This window comes from Lynx canadensis, chromosome B1 (assembly GCF_007474595.2).
Source record: "Lynx canadensis isolate LIC74 chromosome B1, mLynCan4.pri.v2, whole genome shotgun sequence".
Taxonomy (NCBI): domain Eukaryota; kingdom Metazoa; phylum Chordata; class Mammalia; order Carnivora; family Felidae; genus Lynx; species Lynx canadensis.
This window is the reverse complement of record NC_044306.2, coordinates 205,870,233-205,890,757: the sequence shown is the minus strand read 5'-3', so window position 1 is coordinate 205,890,757 and position 20,525 is coordinate 205,870,233. Positions and strand designations below refer to the sequence as shown.

General features: G+C 49.3%; 1 protein-coding gene across 9 annotated transcripts in view; it reads left to right on the top strand.

The window, feature by feature from the left end:
• The window catches only part of PIGG (phosphatidylinositol glycan anchor biosynthesis class G), a 44,369-nt gene extending 27,640 nt beyond the window's left edge, over positions 1-16,729 (top strand). For 7 of the 9 annotated variants that reach the window (XM_030314438.1, XM_030314435.1, XM_030314439.1 and 4 more), the window contains 5 exons: positions 1,079-1,536; positions 3,788-3,979; positions 6,954-7,263; positions 11,059-11,222; positions 15,556-16,729. In XM_030314438.1, coding sequence (XP_030170298.1) covers positions 1,079-1,536; positions 3,788-3,979; positions 6,954-7,263; positions 11,059-11,222; positions 15,556-15,769 — 1,338 coding nt within the window. In that variant the 3' untranslated portion in view covers positions 15,770-16,729. The other 2 variants (XR_004343568.1, XM_030314443.1) reach the window with 2 other exon arrangements.
• The last annotated feature ends 3,796 nt before the right edge of the window (positions 16,730-20,525 follow it).

The following is a 20,525-nucleotide window of genomic DNA, read 5'->3' as shown; positions in this document are numbered from 1 at the left end:
TGTGAATCAGACATCTCTCAGAAAGTGTTTGAGCTCAGCCAAGGGAAGAACATTTCAGAGAGGAAGGAGTCAACTCATTAGACCTTCCAGAAAGGTCAGCAGGAGGCTGGGACCCTGTCCTCACCCTGCCCTCCTCAGGAGTCCATCCTGCCTCGTAAAGTGCAGTTTTCTTTTCAAGACTGATGTTTTCCTGTAGATTTCTTAGGGTCTTTGGCCTCTGACACCTATATTCGTGATCACGGTAGCAGTGTGGTGAAGCAGAGGTGGGCAGCCACGGTTGGTCCATGGTGCCCGGAGCCTAAGGGACCCAGGGAAGTCACTCCAGGCCCCCAGAGTGATCAGAGGCCCTTCCCCGTGTGCCTGTGTCTGAGGAGCTGACGTGTTGTCGTTCATAGCACGCTTCTGTTCCCCCATTAGAACATAGCGTTCCCTCAAGCCATTTCGTTCGTTCTCTAGGCCCTAAATTAGGGTTCCTGGTATCTTTCTTTCTGTCTTATACAAGCTGTGCACGACCAATAGAGGAAACATTAAGAAGTTGTCAAATGACAGTCACGGAGTCCTGATCTTTAATCTTCAACGCGTTCGGCATATGGAAGGGTTGGTGCCGTGACGCCAACTTTGTTGTTTCGAGGGAATTGACCATTTTAATGAAAGCTTTCTGGATTTCTGGAAAATTCATGGAGAAATTAAATGTCTGGTTTGGTTGCATATATCCTGGGGGTTCTTTGGTTTCAAGCAGCAGGAACTGCCTGTGACCCCTGGAGGCCTAGGCCCTGAGGGAAAGGATGAGGGTACAAGGAGGGCTGGGTCCAGGAGCCAGTAGGGGAGCTCTCGGAGCTGCAGCACTGCCCAGACGGTGTGCGGCCAAGTATCTTTGTTCTCTTTGTCACTCAGCTTAGGACTTGCAGTCCAGGGTGACAGTCCCTCCAGAGCAGAGCAGGGGGTGGGTGGGGGCGTGAGGAGCCGCAAGTGCCTGTCACAGCAGGTTATGCTCTGTGAGCAAGAACTTTAAGTGCCTGGGGTGGGATTTGTGTAATTTTCATGTGTTTCCCTCACGGAATGCATTTTCCTCTTACAGAATCCGGCCCATCCAAACTCACGATGGTCAGAGTTGGATGTTGTTATCTTGTTGGGGACCATGGGCCACGTGCTGAGTCTGGGCGCAAGCAGCTTCATCGAGGAAGAGCACCAGACCTGGTACTTCCTCGTTAACACCCTGTGTCTGGCTCTGTGTCACGAAATCTACAGAAACTGCTTTCTGGGCGACGACTGTGAGCCCTGGCGATGCTCACACGGGGAGCGGGGGTTTGTCAACACTGCACCAGCGTTACAGGACGGGAGCATCGGCCATGACGAGCTAGAGCCCCACAGAGCGTCTAAGAGCCCCGCTTCCCTTAACACGCTCAGAGGCTGGGAGAAGTGGATGGCGATGGCAAGCCCCTGGGTGATACTTACCTGCTGCCGGCTGCTGCGGTCACTAAACCAGACGGGTGTGCAGTGGGCCCACCGGCCTGACCTGGGGCACTGGCTCACCAGGTGAGAGAGAGTATGAGCTGTAGCCTTAGGCCGGACCTTGCACGGCTGACTGGCCACAGAGTGTTCTTTTTCCAAATTCAGGCCTGTTTTTTATACTCAGGACGGAAGTGGTATTTGAGAACTGAAGAAATGGAAAAATAGACCGTAAGCCAGGAATTAATATTGAAAGATGGATTTATTTGAGGCTACCCTAACATGTTTGGGGTTTTTTTATTGCTGAGTCACCATAACTTTATATTTGAAAACCTTTGAGTTTTAAAATGACAACTGCAGCGAGGATAATAGTTTTGTTACTTGCTGCCTCCTCGCCGACAAGGCAGGTTTGGGACAGGGCCATGCTCCCTCCGTCCTTCCTCCCCTCTCTCCCCACCCTGAGGCTGATGGCTGGACAACCTAGTCGAAAGTGTAGTGGATGGGGAGGATCACAGTAGAGAGAGGAAACTGGGACAGAAAATACTGGCTGTATTATATATTCTAATTGCCTGTCAGTGAAGAGTTAGAAAACTAAAGGAGAAGGAAGAGAACAGAATAAAAATTTATTTCCTGTCGCTGTGAAGGACTTGTATGAAAGTCGCCAGCAGGAAGGGGGCTCAGGACAGTGACAGACACATTCCTAAAGGAGGGAATGCCAACAGAAAGACGAGGGACATGCCCACCGTCCTAGTGATCAGGGAGCGTAGGGTCAAACAACGAGGTGTGATTTTACTCACAGCAGACACACAAAAGGAAGTGATAGAACGCAGTCCCGGCGAGCAGCAGAGGACCCCTGACCGCACACTGCCGTGGCTCCAAGATACCTGGAAAGATCCATCACAGGCTATAAAAATCATCCCTCTGGTCAAATAATTCCTGTGGGAAATTTCTCCCAAGTGCTAACTCTGTTGGCAAACCTCTGGCAACCACAGGAACCACAGGCAGCTTCTTCCGGGTCCTGCCACGTGCCTGCTCGTTTTGTTTTTGTAGCAGGCCTGGAGAGAGATCGCTGGCCTGTCCCACCTCAGGTGAGGAAGCAGAAGCAACTCGAGACCTCTGCCTGAGCATGTGAGGTTGGGACAGCTCTGGAACAGCCCAGGAGCCTCACTTTACCTTTCTGGAGAGTTGAGGCACTGCAGGAGAATGTGCTGATCCCACCCCTGATGCCCCGCCCCTCCTCTCCAGGGGCCACTGTGCCCACTCCTCAGTCTGGACCCTCCTCCGGCACATCAGGCCCGACCTCTTCCCCTCAGAGGGTGCCCCTTCCTGCGTCACAGCTTTCCCCGTGCTGCTGAATTAGTCCTGTCAGTTCGTGAAGAAGCTGCAATGTGGCCCCTTTTCTCCTTCAGAGGAGGGCTTCTTGAGAGGCATCGGAACTCACCTTCTTTATTGCTATTTTTCAGTTGTTACAATGAATAATCCAGGAGAGTGCATAAAACATCTAGTTTAAAGAGCGACAGCAAATGGACACCCAGGTGACCACCTCCCAGACCAAGCACCAGGGCAGGGCCAGGCCCCAGCACGACACCCATCACCTCCCGCCATCCCTGGGCCCATGTCCTGACGCTGGCCATATCTTTCCTCTGAGTCTTTTCCAAGTAGTTTTTCCACTGCTGTGTGTTTACCTTGGCAGGGTTAGTCACTCATCCACTTAACAACTATTGAGTGTCTGGCCTTCGTGAGCGTATGCTGTGATGAATGAAACAAAAGAATCCTGCCTTCCAGCGCAGCACTCACTGAGGTGGCAGGATGGTGGGCGGGGGCCGGACGGAGACGGGGGCGCAGCTTTGCCATGACAGCTTTGTGCCCCGAGCCTGACTGCAAAGTCTCCTCGCCTGGGAACGAGCAGACACTCTCAAGTGAGTCAATCTGTGTTAATGAGGGAATGAGAGAGGATTGCGCCAGGACGTGCTGGTCTCCCGTGAGCAGGACGTATGCTGGCAAATACACAGTTTGCCCAGAATCTCTTCACCGGTGGTTGGGGGAACGTGGAGTTGCCAGGGGAGCCAGTGGAGGGCGTTCTATACAGGTCACTGCGCTGGCCAGTGCAGACCTGGTGGCAGGGACCATTTGTGAATGAGAAATGAGAGCTCAGGTTAACTCATTTGTCGCATTTTAAGAACCTTTGAATTTAAAGCACCAACGATTTCCTTTTCTTTTTTGCTTTTCAGAAAAACCAGCTATTTTTAATGCAGTTCCTAGAAAGCCACTCGGTGTAGATCCGTAACATCGATCGCTATACTTACTAGCGATTTGGGGATTTTCCGTTTCATTTCAGTTCTGATCATAAAGCTGAGCTCTCCGTTCTGGCCGCCCTCTCACTCATCATGATTTTTGCGCTGGTGCAGAGGAGGTGCTCCCTGACGTCAAAAGTAGCCATGGCACTTGGCCTCCTGGGTGTCTACTGCTACCGGGCAGCCATTGGAAATGTCCTGTTCCCATGGCAACGAGACAGCAAAGACATTTCCAAGTAAGCGTACTGGCAAATCTGTTTAATGTTTTATACACTGAAACGTGCCACGCGGTCTTTAGAACTTTGGAATCGGTTTCTGTGAATCGTGATCTCAGCAGTTACTAGAGCCTGGACAAGGAATGCCTCAATAAACTGATTCTTTTAGTCTCTTCCCTTTGGCAGGAGAAAGACAGATAACGGAGTTAGGTCACTGAGGGTTATTTTTACAGTAAAGGGTTCTCTAAAAATAAGAAACGGAAAGGATTCGGCTTTGCTCGGTCAAGAAGTAGTAACAGGAATCACAAAGAGGGGTCGCTTCCTATCAGTTGGGAAACAAAGCACACCAGAAAAGTCAACTTTCCCGTAATTTGACGGTGAATTCCTGGGGTGGGGAGGGGCCCCCCCGTGCTGACTGAGGCATAAATGCCACATTTTATGTGTCAAAAACTGGCAGCTTTTCTTTTTTTAAAGGCAATGTGGGGTGGGGTGAGCAGAGGCTGTTCTGGAGGCTGTAAAACGTGGTAAGAACTTTGAGTGTATCCAACCCTGTGACCTGGGCACCCTCTTATGAAATTTATCTCAAGAACAGAACCAGAGATGAGGCCTGGAACCAGGACACAGGCACGCTCTCTGAAAAATTATTTACAGGTACACAGAGTACAAATCAAGATAATTGGCCGACAGTAGTGGGATGAACCTCTGAGTGATGTTAAAGCTCTGTGCTGGGTATTGTGTTTTCATAGATGATGAGAAGATGTGGACCAGGAGGCTATAAAACTATCATATGGCCCCAGTTTATGAAGTAGATGCGTATTTTTTCATGTTTGTATGAAAGACTCAAATATGTAATTGGTTGTGATTAGATTTAGGACACAGACTCACAGGTGGCTCGTGATCTTCCTTTCCATGCATTTTCATTTTTTTATTGCTTTTCTAATCAGAGAAAGGAAAGCAAATGTTATCTTCTCAGAAAAGGTCAGGGTGTAAGCTGAGGGCTGTGGCCAGGCTGTGTGAGTGGCCAGGAGGCATGAGGCCCACCTGAAAATAGGACCTGCCAACAGTACGGGCAGTTGAAGTGATACCCAGAGAGAGCCTGGCTGAGGTGACGGCAGGGTGGTAGGCCTTCACCCGAAGCAGGGAGGTCAGGTAGGGGGAGGATGGTGTAGAGACATCTCAAGGCTGTTCACTTTGGAGTCCGAGACTCTGGGCAGATGTCAAGGCTAGATGTCACACTTGAGGATGTCCACAGGGCTGTCTAAATCTCAAAGCGTGATACGTGAATACATTCCTCGCTTCCTCTCAGATCGGTGCACCTAATTTCCTCCTCACTCATCTCAAGACTTGGATCACTTACCTTTCATGGACACTACAGCATGTACCTTCTTGGTGTTCAACGCATAGTTCAATGCACCCTTTCACTACCCTTCACTGCTTGGTGTTCTGCCTGTGAAATGCCTCCATTCCCCACCCCCTTCTATCCTGGCTCTAGGTCCCTCTCACTAAGAGATCTACTCCAGGTCTTGAGCCGTGCAGGTTCTAGATTTCCCTAACAGCTGCTTCTCTGCATTCAGTCTGCTGCTGTCCATAGATATTCTAAAATACTCCCTTACATTTAGCTCCTGCCTCTTCTCCGCTGTGATCCCAGGCTTGCTGGAGTGGAAGGTCAGGTGGACATTGTCCTAGATAGCATTGAATGGTTTGGGGCAAGGAGGTGAACCCCTTGAAGGCGCCCACTGGTGTTCTCTTTCGTATTCACCACCCAGAATGCATTCTGCCCCCTCTGATGACTCGGACCTTGGCTGATTTCTCCTTCTTTAACCCTACTGGGTCTGTCATCAGCTCTCTGCTTAGCACACCTTGGCCATGGGGTTGCACCTAACCCTAGCTCTTTGGCTGCCGCATGGCCCTGTGGCCGGTGTCTACACACTAGAGGCACACAGCAGACAGTGCTTGGACCGGTCAAATTAAACTAACTGTGGTTTTAAAAAGGAATTTTTTTTAGGTGCACAAACCTTCCGAGGAAAATCTGAGATAGGAACATTCGGTTTTTCAAAACACATAACGTTATTATGATAATGATTTCACTTAAAATTTTGTTTATTTAGCGTTACTTTAAGTGATCAGCTTTTCTAGTATTTATAAAATACTTGATGTATAGAATTTATTTAAAATACGTTTTAGGGATATATGTGTTTCATTAGATGAAATTTTTTGGTATGGTGTCATAAATTATATCCTTTACAAATAATTGTAAGTGAAGTGCTAAAATAATTCTTAATAATCCTTAACATTTATTACGTGCCAAACACTTTACCTCTGTTCTTTGGTTAACTCCCAGGAGAGCTTGTGAGGTGTAGGTACTGTTTCTCTTCATTTTAGGGATAATGAAGTGAGCGTCAGAAGCCTTAAGTAACTTCCCCCAGCAACAGAGCCAGTAAGTGGCAGAGCCCAGATGAACCTGGCCCTGCCCTTCTGCAGGCCCCACAGTGTTCTCTGCACCATTGTGTACGTGTGCATGCGTGTGCATACGCAAGTACTTATGGTTGCGAGCACGTCCAGTTGTATCTTAGCATTATGAACTTAACGGAAGTTTCTGCTAGGGCTTGACCTTATCCCGTTGCAGGGGTCTTTCAAGTTAACCATGTGAAGCAGGTGGGCAGTTTTTCCGGTACCCTACGAGTGATGGCTCTGGCCTTGTGCCAGGCCATCCTTGGGCCAGATGAATAGGACTCCCCAGAATTCCCATGAGTCAGTTCCATCAGAGATGTGCACAGAGAGAGGACAGGCCTGCCAGCCTCTGAGCAAGGGGAGTCCTGCAGGCTGAGATGCAGAAGCAGACACCCCCACTTCCATGGTGTCACCCAAGTGGGCGGGCACTATGGCTTCTTTGGTCAGCTAAGTGGACTCTTGGTTTTCATGGAAAAATATGTTTTGAGTCTTTCGAGCTGGTGCTAATGAATCAAACTCTTTTGCTTTTTTTTTTTTTTTTTAGGGGTCTTATTGAAGCTCGTTTTGTTCATGTCTTTGTCCTGGGCATTCTGTTCACGGGCACCAAAGACTTGCTTAAATCTCAAGTCATTGCTGCAGACTTCACAATCAAGACTGTGGGTTTATGGGAGATATATAGTGGATTAGTTCTTCTGGCTGCTTTGCTTTTTAGACCACATAATCTTCCAGTTTTAGTATTTAGCCTCTTGATTCAGACTATAATGACTAAATTCATCTGGAAGCCCCTGAGGCATGATGCAGCTGAGATCACTGTAATGCATTATTGGTTTGGTCAAGCATTCTTCTATTTCCAGGTAGGTTTTCATTGCTATTGTGAATAGAAGCCTATTAACTTTTTATGTCATTTCTCTTTTAGTTTTTCTCTGAGAAAGGTTACCATAAGTTGGGAAGTTAAAAAGGCTGTTCAGTGAAGGGACTTTCAGTATGGTGTGGGGGAATGATGCTTAAATTTCATGTGTATTTGATAGGATAAAATTCAGTGACTTACTTAAGACCGACCCCCTCAGTGTGGATCCGTGAGTGCTTAAGACAGTGTGTGGTTGTGCACTAGTTCTATTTACCGTGACTGGTTAGGGAGGCACTTCACTGTTCCATTGCTTTATCTGATGAAGTGATAACTGAAGTTTCTATTCCCTTTCCCCTGGCCATGCTGTTGGGTGTCTTCACGTGGTTATGAATCCCCCGGGGCCCCGTGGTCGTCACGTCTTCTCTCCAGTGTTAAAGGGCCCATCAGAAGCAAGTCCAAGCTGCCTCCAGGATGGACCTCAGTATCTGCCTGTGTGCTTGGAGCGGCGCCTGGGCAGGTGGACAGACGGCCCCGCTCCTGGCCATAAAGGGACTTAGTTCCATCCCAGCCTTCCCACATCTCTCTGCCCAGTTCGAAGGGCCCCACCCTCAACCTAGTTGCTGCCTCTAGGACCCTGGAGGGTGGGCACAGCTCCCCAGCCTCCCCTGTCGGCCCTGTGCCCTCTGGTGGAAGAACTGTGCGCAAACCCCTGAGTGTCTCAGCTGTGTTTTCCCATCTTTACAGTGAGGATCCGTACTTCCTCTGTGAGCACCAGCTCCTCCCTCCTCTTCCAGACCCTGGGGACTTGTGTGGTCTGTGTGTCCCGATAGGTGGGCCTGGGCTTCTTCCCTGACCTTGCTATTTCTCTCCTGGTTTCCTGGTGCTCATGGCATCCCCCAAAGAGCAGCCCCCCATCATGGCTTTCCATCTGTTCCCTGAAGGCCACAAGGGGGTGGGAGAAGTTCTAGAAATCCATAAGTCCTAGAGGATGTGACCTGACCCTCAGAACCCCCCCCCTTGCCATCCGTCTCCCCTGGGGGACTCCATACTTCTGTCTCCAGTCCAGCCCTTGGGTGGCTTCCAGAGTGGCTGTCCCCAGCAGAAATGTGGGTAGCTGCAGCCCTGACACTGGTGTCCAGTACTTTTAAGCCACTTGGCGTCTGGCAGGCACCTGCTGCGCCCTGGTCTCATCTGTAAAATGGAGTAACTAACACCTCATCTCATCCTTGGCTGCTGCAAGGGTTAAAGTAGTGAAGAACGGGAGGCACCCTATATAGTAGCTCTCACTGCCTGCCCGTGTCCCTCAGGACCCACAGAGAAGGCATGATTGGAGTCCGTAGGACCTGGAGAGTGACCGCACTTCCCTGGAGTCGCTGCCCATCCCACAAGGTGCTGGTGGCTGAGGACCACGCTGCCCGTCAGTCAGCTCCACCCCTCACAGGCTGGGCCTCACGGTCTTTCCGTCGTGTGTGTGTCTCCGTGGTGTCAAGCAGCCACATTTCAAAGTCCACAGCCTTTCTTAGCTACCGGTAGAAATGTAGAAACAGCCCTGTGGAAGTGAGGGAATACAGTTAGCCCAGGAATTCCAGAACACCAGCCGGAAAGGGGGAAAGGACGAAGCAAGCAGCTGAGGCACCATGAGCCGCAGAAGAGAGAGGCGCGGGTCGGCGTCGGCCTCTGGATGGCACTTGCTCTGCTTTGTTGGCAGCGACACGCCTGTGTTAGGGCTCTTTCACTCTTGGCCATTCAGTGTGACTGATGTGTTGCTGTAGAAGGACTTTACATTTTTCTGGGCATTCCAGAAATGTCTAGGTGGCCCGTCAGTCTCATGGTCCTCTGTCTGAAAGCCATGCACAGGCCTGTTCCTGGTGGTGACCTCCGTCCGGGAGTTCCACTGTTGACAGTCTCCGCGTCTCTGACCACGAGTGCCCTGGTGGGGAATGGGAATACCATCGCCATGGAAAATCGCCCACCCCTCTCCCTTCTCCAGGCTCTCAGGTGCCATGCTACACAGCGTGTCTGATGGGCACCAGACGCTCCTACCCCAGGGGCACGTGGACCGCCAGGACTCCACACGGGAGCGATTTCGGCATATCCACAGATACGTCATGGTGCTCGTGAACTAGCCACACGGTATACACTGCCGGCACGGGTGGGGAGACTCACTCGGGCTCCCTCTGAGCCGAGATGGAGAAAGTGGCTGCTGGCTTGGCACAGTGTCCTGCACTGAGGCCTCGGTGTCAGGAAGACTGAGGAGCCACGGTCACGCCCCGAGCAAGGAGACGGCCTCACGTTCAGTGTGCTCCTCTGTGGCATGCGGCCACTTTCCCCGGGTGGTGAGGAAGGAGCACTGGTGATCGCACGTGGTACTGGTTCTCGTCCGGTGCTGCCTTGGGCAGTGGAACCCACAGCAGACTGTGGTGTGTGCTGGGGGGCCTGTCCGCATGCAAACTCAGCACAGACCCTGTGCAGCAAGTCCTGCGGCACGTCGGATCCTGAGCAGCAGCAGTGTGGGTCTCCCTCGCCTCTCCCCTGCCCACAGCCCTTCCCTCATGGTCAGCTTTCCTGGGACAAGACCTACAGGCTTGCTGCCCCTCCTTCTTGCCCTCAGCTCCGTGATTCCTGGTACCCAGCTGGCCTCCTGGGTTCCCACCTGTTCACTGAGGGTCACAATGGCACCACATCAGGACTGTTGAGGACTGAATGAGTCGATGGAAGTAAAGCCCCAGAGCAGGCCGTCTGTGCCTTGGCTGCGATAACAGTATTGCAGTCAACCCTCTCTGGATACGAGTGAGTCGGCCTCGGTGGGATCTCCGGCAGCTTCCCAGTCAGATCCACTTGTCCTTCATCATGCCTCCCTTGCCACAGCACTTGGGACTCTTCCTCCCTCTGCTCAGCAGCTCCAGGGTCTCCCCGGTCTGTCGCAAGGGGCTTCTGAATGGGAATTACATCATCGCAAAGGCTCAGGCGGCCACTGGCAAAGTGGGCAAAGGGGAAGCTGCACAGGAGAGGTTGCTGTCCGGGGAGGGGCCCGCTGTAAGAGGGTGTCTCTGAGGTATCTGGGAGGTCTGCCAACATGACCCGGTGACCATCTGGAATGACGCAGCAAAGGAGGAGGCACTGGGGTTCCACTGGCAAGTCTGTGAAGCCATGAACACCTGGCTGGAGTTGTGTCCTCAGCCATCAATAAGTGGTTCCAGGAGGGATCTTTGCTGGGCTGGGACAGACATTTGTGCGATCAAACTTATAAATGTCCTGAGTAGCTAAGGAAAAGGTCACCAGCAGTGATGAAGACTACAAGTAGAGAGAGGGACTGAATCTTAGGAGACCCTTCCCTTGGATGCAGACCCTACCCTTTTGTGCAAGATGAGCCATGCATTCGTTACCCACCAGGGTCTCAGATCCGACACGTAAGCTGGAGGCCAAGCCACCCCCACCCCCCAGTGGCCAGCGTGCCCTCTTCTTCCTAGCAGCAGCATTCACCCATTGAAAGAGCCATGTGGCAACACCACCTTCAGCCTCTCCTTGGCCACCTTGCCTCCCAAGACCAGGTGCAGCCCTCAGACAGGGTCTCTGTTGTAGGGAGGTCAGCGTGTCTGTCTTAAGTAGATAGATCTGAGGAAGGTTTGGAATTTTCCGTAGTTCATCGGCAGACGTTTATTTGTTCCTCCCCACCTGGCGGCGAGGTGGGAAAGGAGTGGGCGGGCATCTGGGGCTCCTGGGTGTCCGTGTCACTGTGACCACATGCAGCTTTCTTCGGTTGCTGGTGGCTGTGTCAGTGCTGCTTCTACCTGTGTTCCAGGGAAACTCCAACAACATAGCCACGGTGGACATCTCAGCAGGTTTCGTGGGCCTGGACACCTACGTGGAGGTCCCAGCTGTGTTCCTGACCGCATTTGCAACATTCGCAGGACCCGTGCTGTGGGCCAGCCACTTAGTGAGCTTCCTGAGCTCAGAAACCAGCAGGTGAAGCTGTTCTTTGTCTCTTAGCACAAACTCTGATGGCAGGTCGGCCGTTTAAAGAGAGTACCTTATTCCAGATACAGGGTTCCAGACCCCAAGGGGCTAAAAGTCTTCATGCATTCTCCTTTCCGCAAATAAGAATGAACAGTCCACAGCATGTGAGCCAGAGGCGGGTGCAGGTCAGGTCTGTGGCCACCCGGGCCCTGTGTCGGGATGATGGGGAGGCCACAGGGGCAGCCAGCTTCTGCTGCTCTCTTCCAGCCTATACCAGGGTATGGTTTCCAGGGACCCTTCTTGGTTTCTTTGCTTGCTGGTGGCCTTATTGGCCACCCTTCGGGCACAAAGACAAGACATGCTGGCTCTCACCTCCAGGACCCCTGCTACAGAGGAGCCTGCACAGGCCTGAGGGGATGCCGTCAGTGGGTGCATACTCTGGGGCCGTGCCCTGCCCTGCCACCGAGAGGCCCCATGGGGCTCCACCTGGTGGCCTGCCCCTCTGGCCAGCCCATGGGGCAGCCTACCCCATCCTCCTGCCCACCATGCTCCTCCCTGCTTCCTCATTTGTTTATGCATTGGCCCTCCCAGAAAGAAGGCTTCATAAGGCAGGGGCTTCCCAGTCTGTGTACCACGGTAACCTCAGCGCCTGGGTCCGGCCTGGCAGAGTGCAGCCTGAGGGGCATGTGGCCTGCCTGATTCTGCACTTTCCAAATAGGCCCAGACTCTCCCTTCTGTAAAACGGTGTGATGGTATCACCTCCTGGGGGGTGGGGCCTATGTGAGGAGTCCCACGGGTGCTGGAGGTGGTGTGAGCAGCCGTGCAACGTGTGTCGGGGCTCTCTCAGTGCCCCAGTCCCAAAAGCACCGTTGCCTTTCTTAAGCTACTCAGTAACACCCCACAGGCGTGGTCTCCCCTCTGAAAGCCAACGTCTGGCTGAGGTGCTAGACCAGCCCCCACATGCTGAGTGGGCTGTGGAACATGCGGGGCAGGCCCCAGAAGGACTATATTCCTGCCAAATGTCCCGCTGTGTCCCCAGTCCTACAGGGGGATGTCGCTGGGGGGAGGTTGAGGCCTCCTGTCCCTGTTACCCCTCTAGACCCCCACTCCTCTGCCCCCCCATTAGAGTGCAGCCCCTGCTATGGTGACTGCTGACCCATGTCTGAACTTCCCGGGACATGCTCAGGTCCCACCTCTCAGGACAGCACATACTTCATGGGAAGCCTCTCGTCCTCACCCCAGACCAGCTCCTGAGACTCAGGCCTCAGGGACCCTCGACTTCTGCCCCCAAGTTCATGTCCACGGGCCACCATCTTCTCCCATTCCACAGTCGCGTAAGGGGTGGAGGGGAGTGTAGGAGTGAGTGAGGTGATACCCTCAAGTCAAAGTTTAGAGCAAGAAAGCAAGTAAAGGCTTCACCTGTGGAGACCAGGCTTCCTACTCCGGGGACCTTCTGGCCGCCCCTCTGAATTGCCACGGTTGATGTTTGGCTTCCCAAATGTGGGAGTCTCATTTCTCCAGCTCGCTCTAGGTTTCCTGAGGAGAGATGCCTACAAGTCAGTGTGTTTTCCTCGGATGCACACTTGGGGACCGTCTGTGGATAGTCACTGCTCGTCTGATGGTCAGCGCCTGCAAGCCAAGGCACTGCTGGCTGGAGCAGAGGCATGTGGGGGCCGCTGCACTGCCCGCGATAACCTTCAGGCTCTCGTGCTGCCTGTGAACCCACGTGGGCCACGAGACCACTACTGACCTGTTGGTTCTCTCCCTAGTAGGCTCCTAGATGTCTCTGTGACCAGGGTTAGGTTGGGTTGGGAGGCCTCGGTCCTCGTCAGTGCCGTCATGTGTTGGGGACCCAGAGGGCCTTGAGTTGGCAAGACGTGCTTTCCTCTGCCTTGGAGAGCTTGACTGCCTTAGTGCACATGGCTCTGCTAAGCACACCGTGTCTGGTGTGCAGACCAGCTGAACAGGTGGGCCAGGGAGGATGAGGGCCAGACAGTGAGAGCCTAGGCTTCTGTGAAGGGCAGCTTCTCTGGTGCTGGGATCGCAGTTTGATTTTCCTGACACTTTTCATCTATCTGTATTGGGGAGAAAAAAAAAAGCATTTTTTTTAAGTAAGCTGAAAGCATTTTAATCAACTGGAGAGTATTACATGACGTTTTCCCTAATTAAGAAATGTTTCTCTTTTATTTTAGAAAAGGTTTTGCTTTTTCTTTTTTAAAAGCTTTTACTTTTACATCAAGTTCTACTCATTGGTTTTTGGAGTTGTTTTGTTTCAGTCAAGTAAGAAAACTAGAGCTATATTAAAATAGTAGAAAAAGAAAATATTGCTAGTGGCTCAGAAACTGGGCCCTGGGTGTTCATTACCCTCGGCTACAGGGGCTGGCTTCAGGTCTAGAGCCTGGTGGCATGGGCAGCCATGCTGAGCTAGGCTGTGAGGCCTTCATTCACTCCCTACAGTGCACGTCATCTTAGCTGAGGTTGTGGGAATGGTGACCCCCTGGATGTTGCTATGGAAGGAAGAAGCCAGAGTTTTCTAACTAGGTCATGTTTACTATGTGTGAAATTGTGGCAAGCTCCAGCTTCCGTGCTGTCTGCTCAAGAAGGGAGCAAGGTCCGCAGGCTCTTAGCTAAGCACGGACTCCATGGCACTCCCCAGGAGAGGGGTAGCAGAGCCATGGGCCACAAGTATTCATCCAGGAAGCTGTTCCCAAGAGTTTCACCGGTATTGGTGCAGTGGCCCTTGAGGGACGTAATGAGATAATGCCTCAGGGCCCAGCTCCCTGGAGGTCCTCGGCCTAATGGACTGGATCTTCAGTGGGACCCGAGGTGCAGGAGCTCATGGGCTGGTGGCAGTAGCAGAGAGGCGGGTCCGTTACTTGCTGAGCACATCACAAAGATGAGCCCAGAATGGCTGAGCCCCTGAGTCTGCTGGTGTTGGTCAGGACAGCTGCCCAGAGAAGGGCACGTGGGTGGAAGTGGTCACGATCAGTCAAGGGAGCTGGAGAGGAGCACGCGCAAAGGGACGAGGCCACAGGATGGCATGCAAGTGGAAGCAGAGAGAGGATGTTGCCTGCCGGGGATGATGGGGCAGCTGGAGAATGCAGCAGGAAGGAAGGATGGGCACCAAGGCCCAAGACGGAGAACCAGTTAAGGGCAAGGTGAGGGCACAGAAGGGGACAAGAACTGTGAGCATGAGGGGCCAGGCATCCTGTGGCCCTTGAGTGACTGTTCGGCTCCTCTCACTGGACAGTGAGCACACTGGGGGGAATCTTAGATGGCACCAGATAGTTGTGCCTGGTCGACAGGCCCAGGGAGCCCCTTTGTGGAGCACGTATGTGCACACACTCACTCCTCTGCCTCCCAGCCTTTGCTCTGCACAGAACTCATTGCTCACCTTTCATGTCCAGACCCTTCCCAGTATGAGCATGGCACCCCAAGACTCCCCTCAGCACACAGAGCATCTGCTCTGGTGGGTGTGCTCGCTCCCCACCTGGAAGTCCAGTAATCCCAGGCCCGTGTCCATATCCCCATACGAAGCACTGCTGATGTGAGTCCCGCCCAGTGAAGATAGCTGTGTGTGTGGTGAAGGCCGCACTTCAGGAAGAGTGGGCAGCGGTGATGTGTGGCATAGACTGACCACAGAAAAGCCATTTACGCTCATTGCAGTGTTTGAGGGGAGGTGTCAGAACTAAAACTTGTCTTCTTTTTTTTAATGTTTATTTATTTTTAAGACAGTGGGGGAGGGGGAGAGAGAGGTGGAGACAGAGAATCCCAAGGAAGGCTCCACACTGTCAGCCCAGAGCCCAACGTGGGGCTCGAGCTCACAGACCGTGAGATCACCACCTGAGCATGTGCTTTGAGGGCTGTTTCATGTTTGGGCATGTTCTTCGCGGTTCATTGCTTAGCAAACACTCGCAGGCCAGTGTCCCCAGACCACACCAACCAGATGCTTCACTGGGCAGCACAAAGCAGAGCTCAAAACTTGTATCTCATCCAGTGGGATTTTCTTTTCATTGTGTTTCATAATATTTGTGCTGTATAGTAGTACATGCACATAATTTTTAAACATAACTGCAAAAGCTGGAGGGCACTTTTCAAAACTATTCTTGCAGATTGTGACACTGGAGAGGGACAGGTTAGCCACCTGCAGCTGATGTCCCCTCAGGCAAGTTCCTACCCATCAGACCAGATCCAGACTGGGAGGGCGGGGTGGGGGTGGAGGGCCAGGAACAAGAATTACCACGGTCATTTTCAAAGTAAAAATACTGTTTGCTTTTGTGTTCATGCCTTATATGAGGCAGAAGTGGCAGGTACTAATCCATATTTCCCTTTTTATTAACAGTGGTTCTGCACTGAGTCATGCTTGCTTCTGCTACGCACTGATCTGTTCTTTTCCAGTTTCTGCGTATATCATTTTGGTGACATCCCTGCGTTACCATTTATTTATATGGAGCGTGTTTTCTCCAAAACTTCTTTATGAGGGAATGCACATCCTCATCACAGCTGCCATCTGTGTGTTCTTCACAGCCATGGACCAAGCCAACACAAAGTCATAGGCACTGGGAGAACAATATATTTCTAAAGTCCATTCACTTCATGCATTTGAGTAGTGAAAAAAATCTGTTTAAATGCGAGAACATTCTTAAAAATACTGTGAATTCTACAGAGTTGATGAATAGCTTCAGTTTCTTTCACTGCTATACTTGAATTTAGATCAAATAGTGATTTGAAAGGTCACTTTGAAGTAGTTTGAATATGAATCATGTTCCCTTGTTGACAGTAACTCCATAAACTTCTGAACTTCTAATTTCCTCTGACTCAAATGTATGTGTTATTGCGGCGTCGTGTGGACTTAAGAGAGCCCGGGAGGAGGCTTACCCCCTGCCGGTGTTTACCTCACAGAGCTCAGACCCTTCACTACCCTAGAAGACACTGGAGGTCTCGGGGAGCTTCGGTTATCATGGGTGGGTTTCATCTATCAACATGAAGACATTTCAAAACCTAGTCATTGAAAATAAAGATGTAAATTCAGTCCATGTTAACATAGCGTATTTTTAAGAAAAGTGACTATTTTTTTCCAAAAGAAAAATACGTACTGAGGAGAGTGGCATTGGTTCACGTTTTTGCAAATCTCTGTAGCGTCTGGTGGCTAGATTTTGCAATCATTCTGTTGTGATATGTGTGTTTGGTTGAAGTAGTCACACAAATACATGGTTGGGAAAGGGGGGAGGAGTGTTCTTTTTCTAACCCTTGTGGATGTTCTTTTTCAGACTCCATTAAAACTCGACAAACAATGGTTTCTTAAAGGTTAACTGGAGAAAAAGCAAGTGCATGTAAAACAGGTGAAGCCCTATTAAGGTCTGCACCTGAGTTAGCAATTACCTGGTTGAGAAGTTCTGGGTCTGTGTACGAGATAGTTGGGGGAGCTGGGTGAACTGTATGCGGAGCTTTCTGTACTATTTTTGCAACTTCTTGTGAGATTTAGACTATTTTAAAATAAAAGTTATTTTATAAAAGAAAAGATTGCAGTGCCTGGGTGGCTCAGTCAGTTAAGCGTCCAATTCTCGGTTTTGGCTCAGGTCATTCGTGATCTCGTGGTTTTGTGAATTCAAGCCCCACATCAGGCTCCATGCTTACAGTGCAGAACCTGCTTGGGACTCTCTGTCTCCCTCTCTCTCCACCCCTCCCCCACTTGCACTGTCTCTGTCTCTCAAAATAAATAAACTTACAAAAATTAAAGATTAGTTGCAATGTGGAATCTGCAACTGTGTCAGTGAAATTCTCTGCTCCAGTTTATTAAAATTCACTGATCAGGGGCACCTGGGTGGCTCAGTTGTTTAAGCATCTGACTTTGGCTCAGGTCATGGTCTCATGGTTTGTGAGTTTGAGTCTCCCCACGTCGGGCTCTGTGCTGACAGCTCAGAGCCTGGAACCTGCTTCAGATTCTGTGTCTCCCTTTCTCTCTCTGCCCCTCCCCACTCATGCTCTGTCTCTGTCTCTCTCGCACACTCTCAAAAGTAAGTGAACATTAAAGAAAAAATGTTTTTAAAGAAACATCTTTGGGGCACCTGGGTGGCGCAGTCGGTTGAGCGACCGACTGTGGCTCAGGTCATGATCTCACTGTTTGTGGGTTCGAGCCCCGCATCGGGCTCTGTGCTGAAAGCTCGGAGCCTGGAACCTGCTTCAGATTCTGTCTCCCTCTTTCTGTGCCCCTCCCCCACTCACACTCTGTCTCTCTCTCTCTCTCTCTAATATAAATAAATGTTAAAAAAAAAGAGAGACCTCTTTACACAGTGAAAGCTCACAATGGCAGATACAAGTTTTCCAACTCATGCATTTTAACTTACATAATGATTTGATATTTGTATATATTCCAAAATGGTCAACCAATCTAGTTAACATCTATCACCACACAGAGTTACAATTTTTTTATTGTGATAAGAGCTCTTAAGATCTACTCCCATAGCAACTTTAAAATATATAATATCTAGGGGCGCCTGGGTGGCTCACTCAAGTGTCCGACTTCAGCTCAGGTCACGATCTCGCAGTTCGTGGGTTCAAGCCCCACATCAGGCTCTGTGCTGACAGCTCAGAACCCGGAGCCTGCTTTGGATTCTGATCTCCCTCTCTCTCTGCCCCTCCCCTGCTCACGCTCTATCTCTCTCTCAAAAATAAATAAACATTTTAAAAAATTAAATATATCTTAAACTATAGTCATCACGCTGCACGTTATATCCCCAGGATTTATTTTATAACTGAAAGTTTATACCTCTTGACCCCCTTCATCCACCCCCATTCCCCGCCTCTAGCAACCCCCAATTCGCTTTCTGTATCTATGAGCTTTGGGTTTTTTTTTTGTTTTGTTTGGGATCCCATATATAAGAGAGATCACACAGGATTTTTCTTTCTCTGACTTATTTCACTTAGCATAATGCCCTCAAGATCCATCTATGTTGTCGCATATGGCAATATTGTCGTGTGTGTGTGTGTGTGTGTACAAATATATGCCATGTTTTCTTTCTCCATTCATCCATCAATGGGCACTTAGTTTGTCTTCATATCTTGGCTATTGTAAATAATGCTGCTATGAATCTGGAGATACAGGTATCTTTTTGAGTTAGTGTTTTTATTTCCCTCAGGTAAATACTCAGAAGTGCAATTGATGGATTATATGGTTGTTCTATTTTTAGTTTTTTGAGGAACCTCCATATTGTTTCCATAGTGGCCACACCAATTTACATTCCCACCAACAATGCACAAGGGCTGCTTTTCTCCACATCCTCATGAACGCCTTTGTTATTTCTTGTCCTTTTAAATAATTTTTTAATGTTTATTTTTTTGAGAGAGAGGAAGAGAGCATGAGCAGGAGAGGGGCAGAGAGCAAGGGAGACACAGAATCCGAAGCAGGCTCCAGGCTCAGAGCTGTCAGCACAGAGCCCAACGTGGGGCTCAAACCCACGAACAGAGGGATCATGACCTGAACCGAAGTCAGTTGCTTAACTGACTGAGCCACCCACGTGCCCCTATTTCTTGTCTTTTTGATGGGAGAGTGTTTCTTAATGTACAGATACTTAATATTTAATTTACAAATATTTTAAGATTTTTTTTATCACTTTCTAAAATTTTTTTTTCTAGTTACAGGTCATTTCCCACTTAATAATCCATTCTGAAAATCCATTGTTTCATGCTAAAACAGTAACTGGGGATCTATTTTCCATTATTTTAAATAGAAAACCATGAGGATGCAATTCATATCATACTCAAGCCCCCAATCAGTTTCCTAAAATGTAGCTACATATAGCAAAGTGTCTACATTTGCTATCATGTTAAGATACAAGATGCTTAAAATTGGTTCCTGGCCATCAAATAGTTAATATGGTTACGAACAACAGTTGCTCTGTGTCTTTTCTCCTAGATTTTAAAAATAGAAACTTAAAATCATTTTAAGCCTTTTTACCTCTCCAAAATAAACATTTAAAGCTATAAATTTCTCTGTAAGGTTTATTTTCACTGTATTTACAAAATTTCATATGCTGCATTTTTATTATCATCCAGTTTGAAATATTTCCTGCTTCACTTTTTGGCCTAGTAGTTGGTCCATCTTGATGAACATTCCATGTGCAATAGGAAAAGAAGAAAAACTGTAGTTTCAGCAATCATTTAGTGTGATATCTTATACCTGTTGATTAGGTCGAAGTAGTTGTCAGCCAGACCTTCTACATCCTTACTGATTTGTTTACTTATTCTTTCAATTACTGAGAGGATAGCTACAATTTCTAACTATGATTGTGGATCTATGTGTTTCTCTCTTAGATCTGTTAGTTTTTGCTTCATGTATTTTGCGTTTCTATGCAATAATAATGAGGTAGCAAAAAAGATACATTAAGAAAACAGTTCCATTTCCAACTGCACACAAAAAAGTTACACACCGGGGCGCCTGGGTGGCTTGGCCGGTTAAGCGTCCGACTTCGGCTCAGGTCATGATCTCATGGTCCGTGAGTTCGAGCCCCGCGTCGGGCTCTGTGCTGACAGCTCAGAGCCTGGAGCCTGTTTCAGATTCTGTGTCTCCCCCTCTCTCTGCCCCTCCCCTGTTCATGCTCTGTCTCTCTCTGTCTCAAAAATAAATAAACATTAAAAAAAAATTTTTTTTTAAAGTTAAACACCTACAAGTAAATTCAGCAAGGGAGGTGAAAGACCTGTACTCTAAGAATTGTAAGACATTGATAAAAGAAAGTAAAAACACAAATGAAAAGGTATACCATGCGCATGGATCAAAATAATACTGTCAAAATGTTCATATTACCTGTCCCCAAAAATCTACATATTTAATGCAATTCCTATCAAAATATCAATTGCATTTTTCACAATACTAGAACAAATAATCCTCACATGTGTATAGAACCACAAAGGACCATGGGGCGCCTGGGTGGCTTGGTCCGTTAAGCATCCGACTTCGGCTCAGGTCATGATCTCGCAGTCCGTGAGTTCGAGCCCCGCGTCGGGCTCTGTGCTGACAGCTCAGAGCCTGGAGCCTGTTTCAGATTCTGTGTCTCCCCCTCTCTCTGCCCCTCCCCTGTTCATGCTCTGTCTCTCTCTGTCTCAAAAATAAATAAACGTTAAAAAAAAAATTTTTTTTTAAAGTTAAACACCTACAAGTAAATTCAGCAAGGGAGGTGAAAGACCTGTACTCTAAGATTTGTAAGACATTGATAAAAGAAAGTAAAAACACAAATGAAAAGATATACCATGCTCATGGATCAAAATAATACTGTCAAAATGTTCATATTACCTGTCCCCAAAAATCTACATATT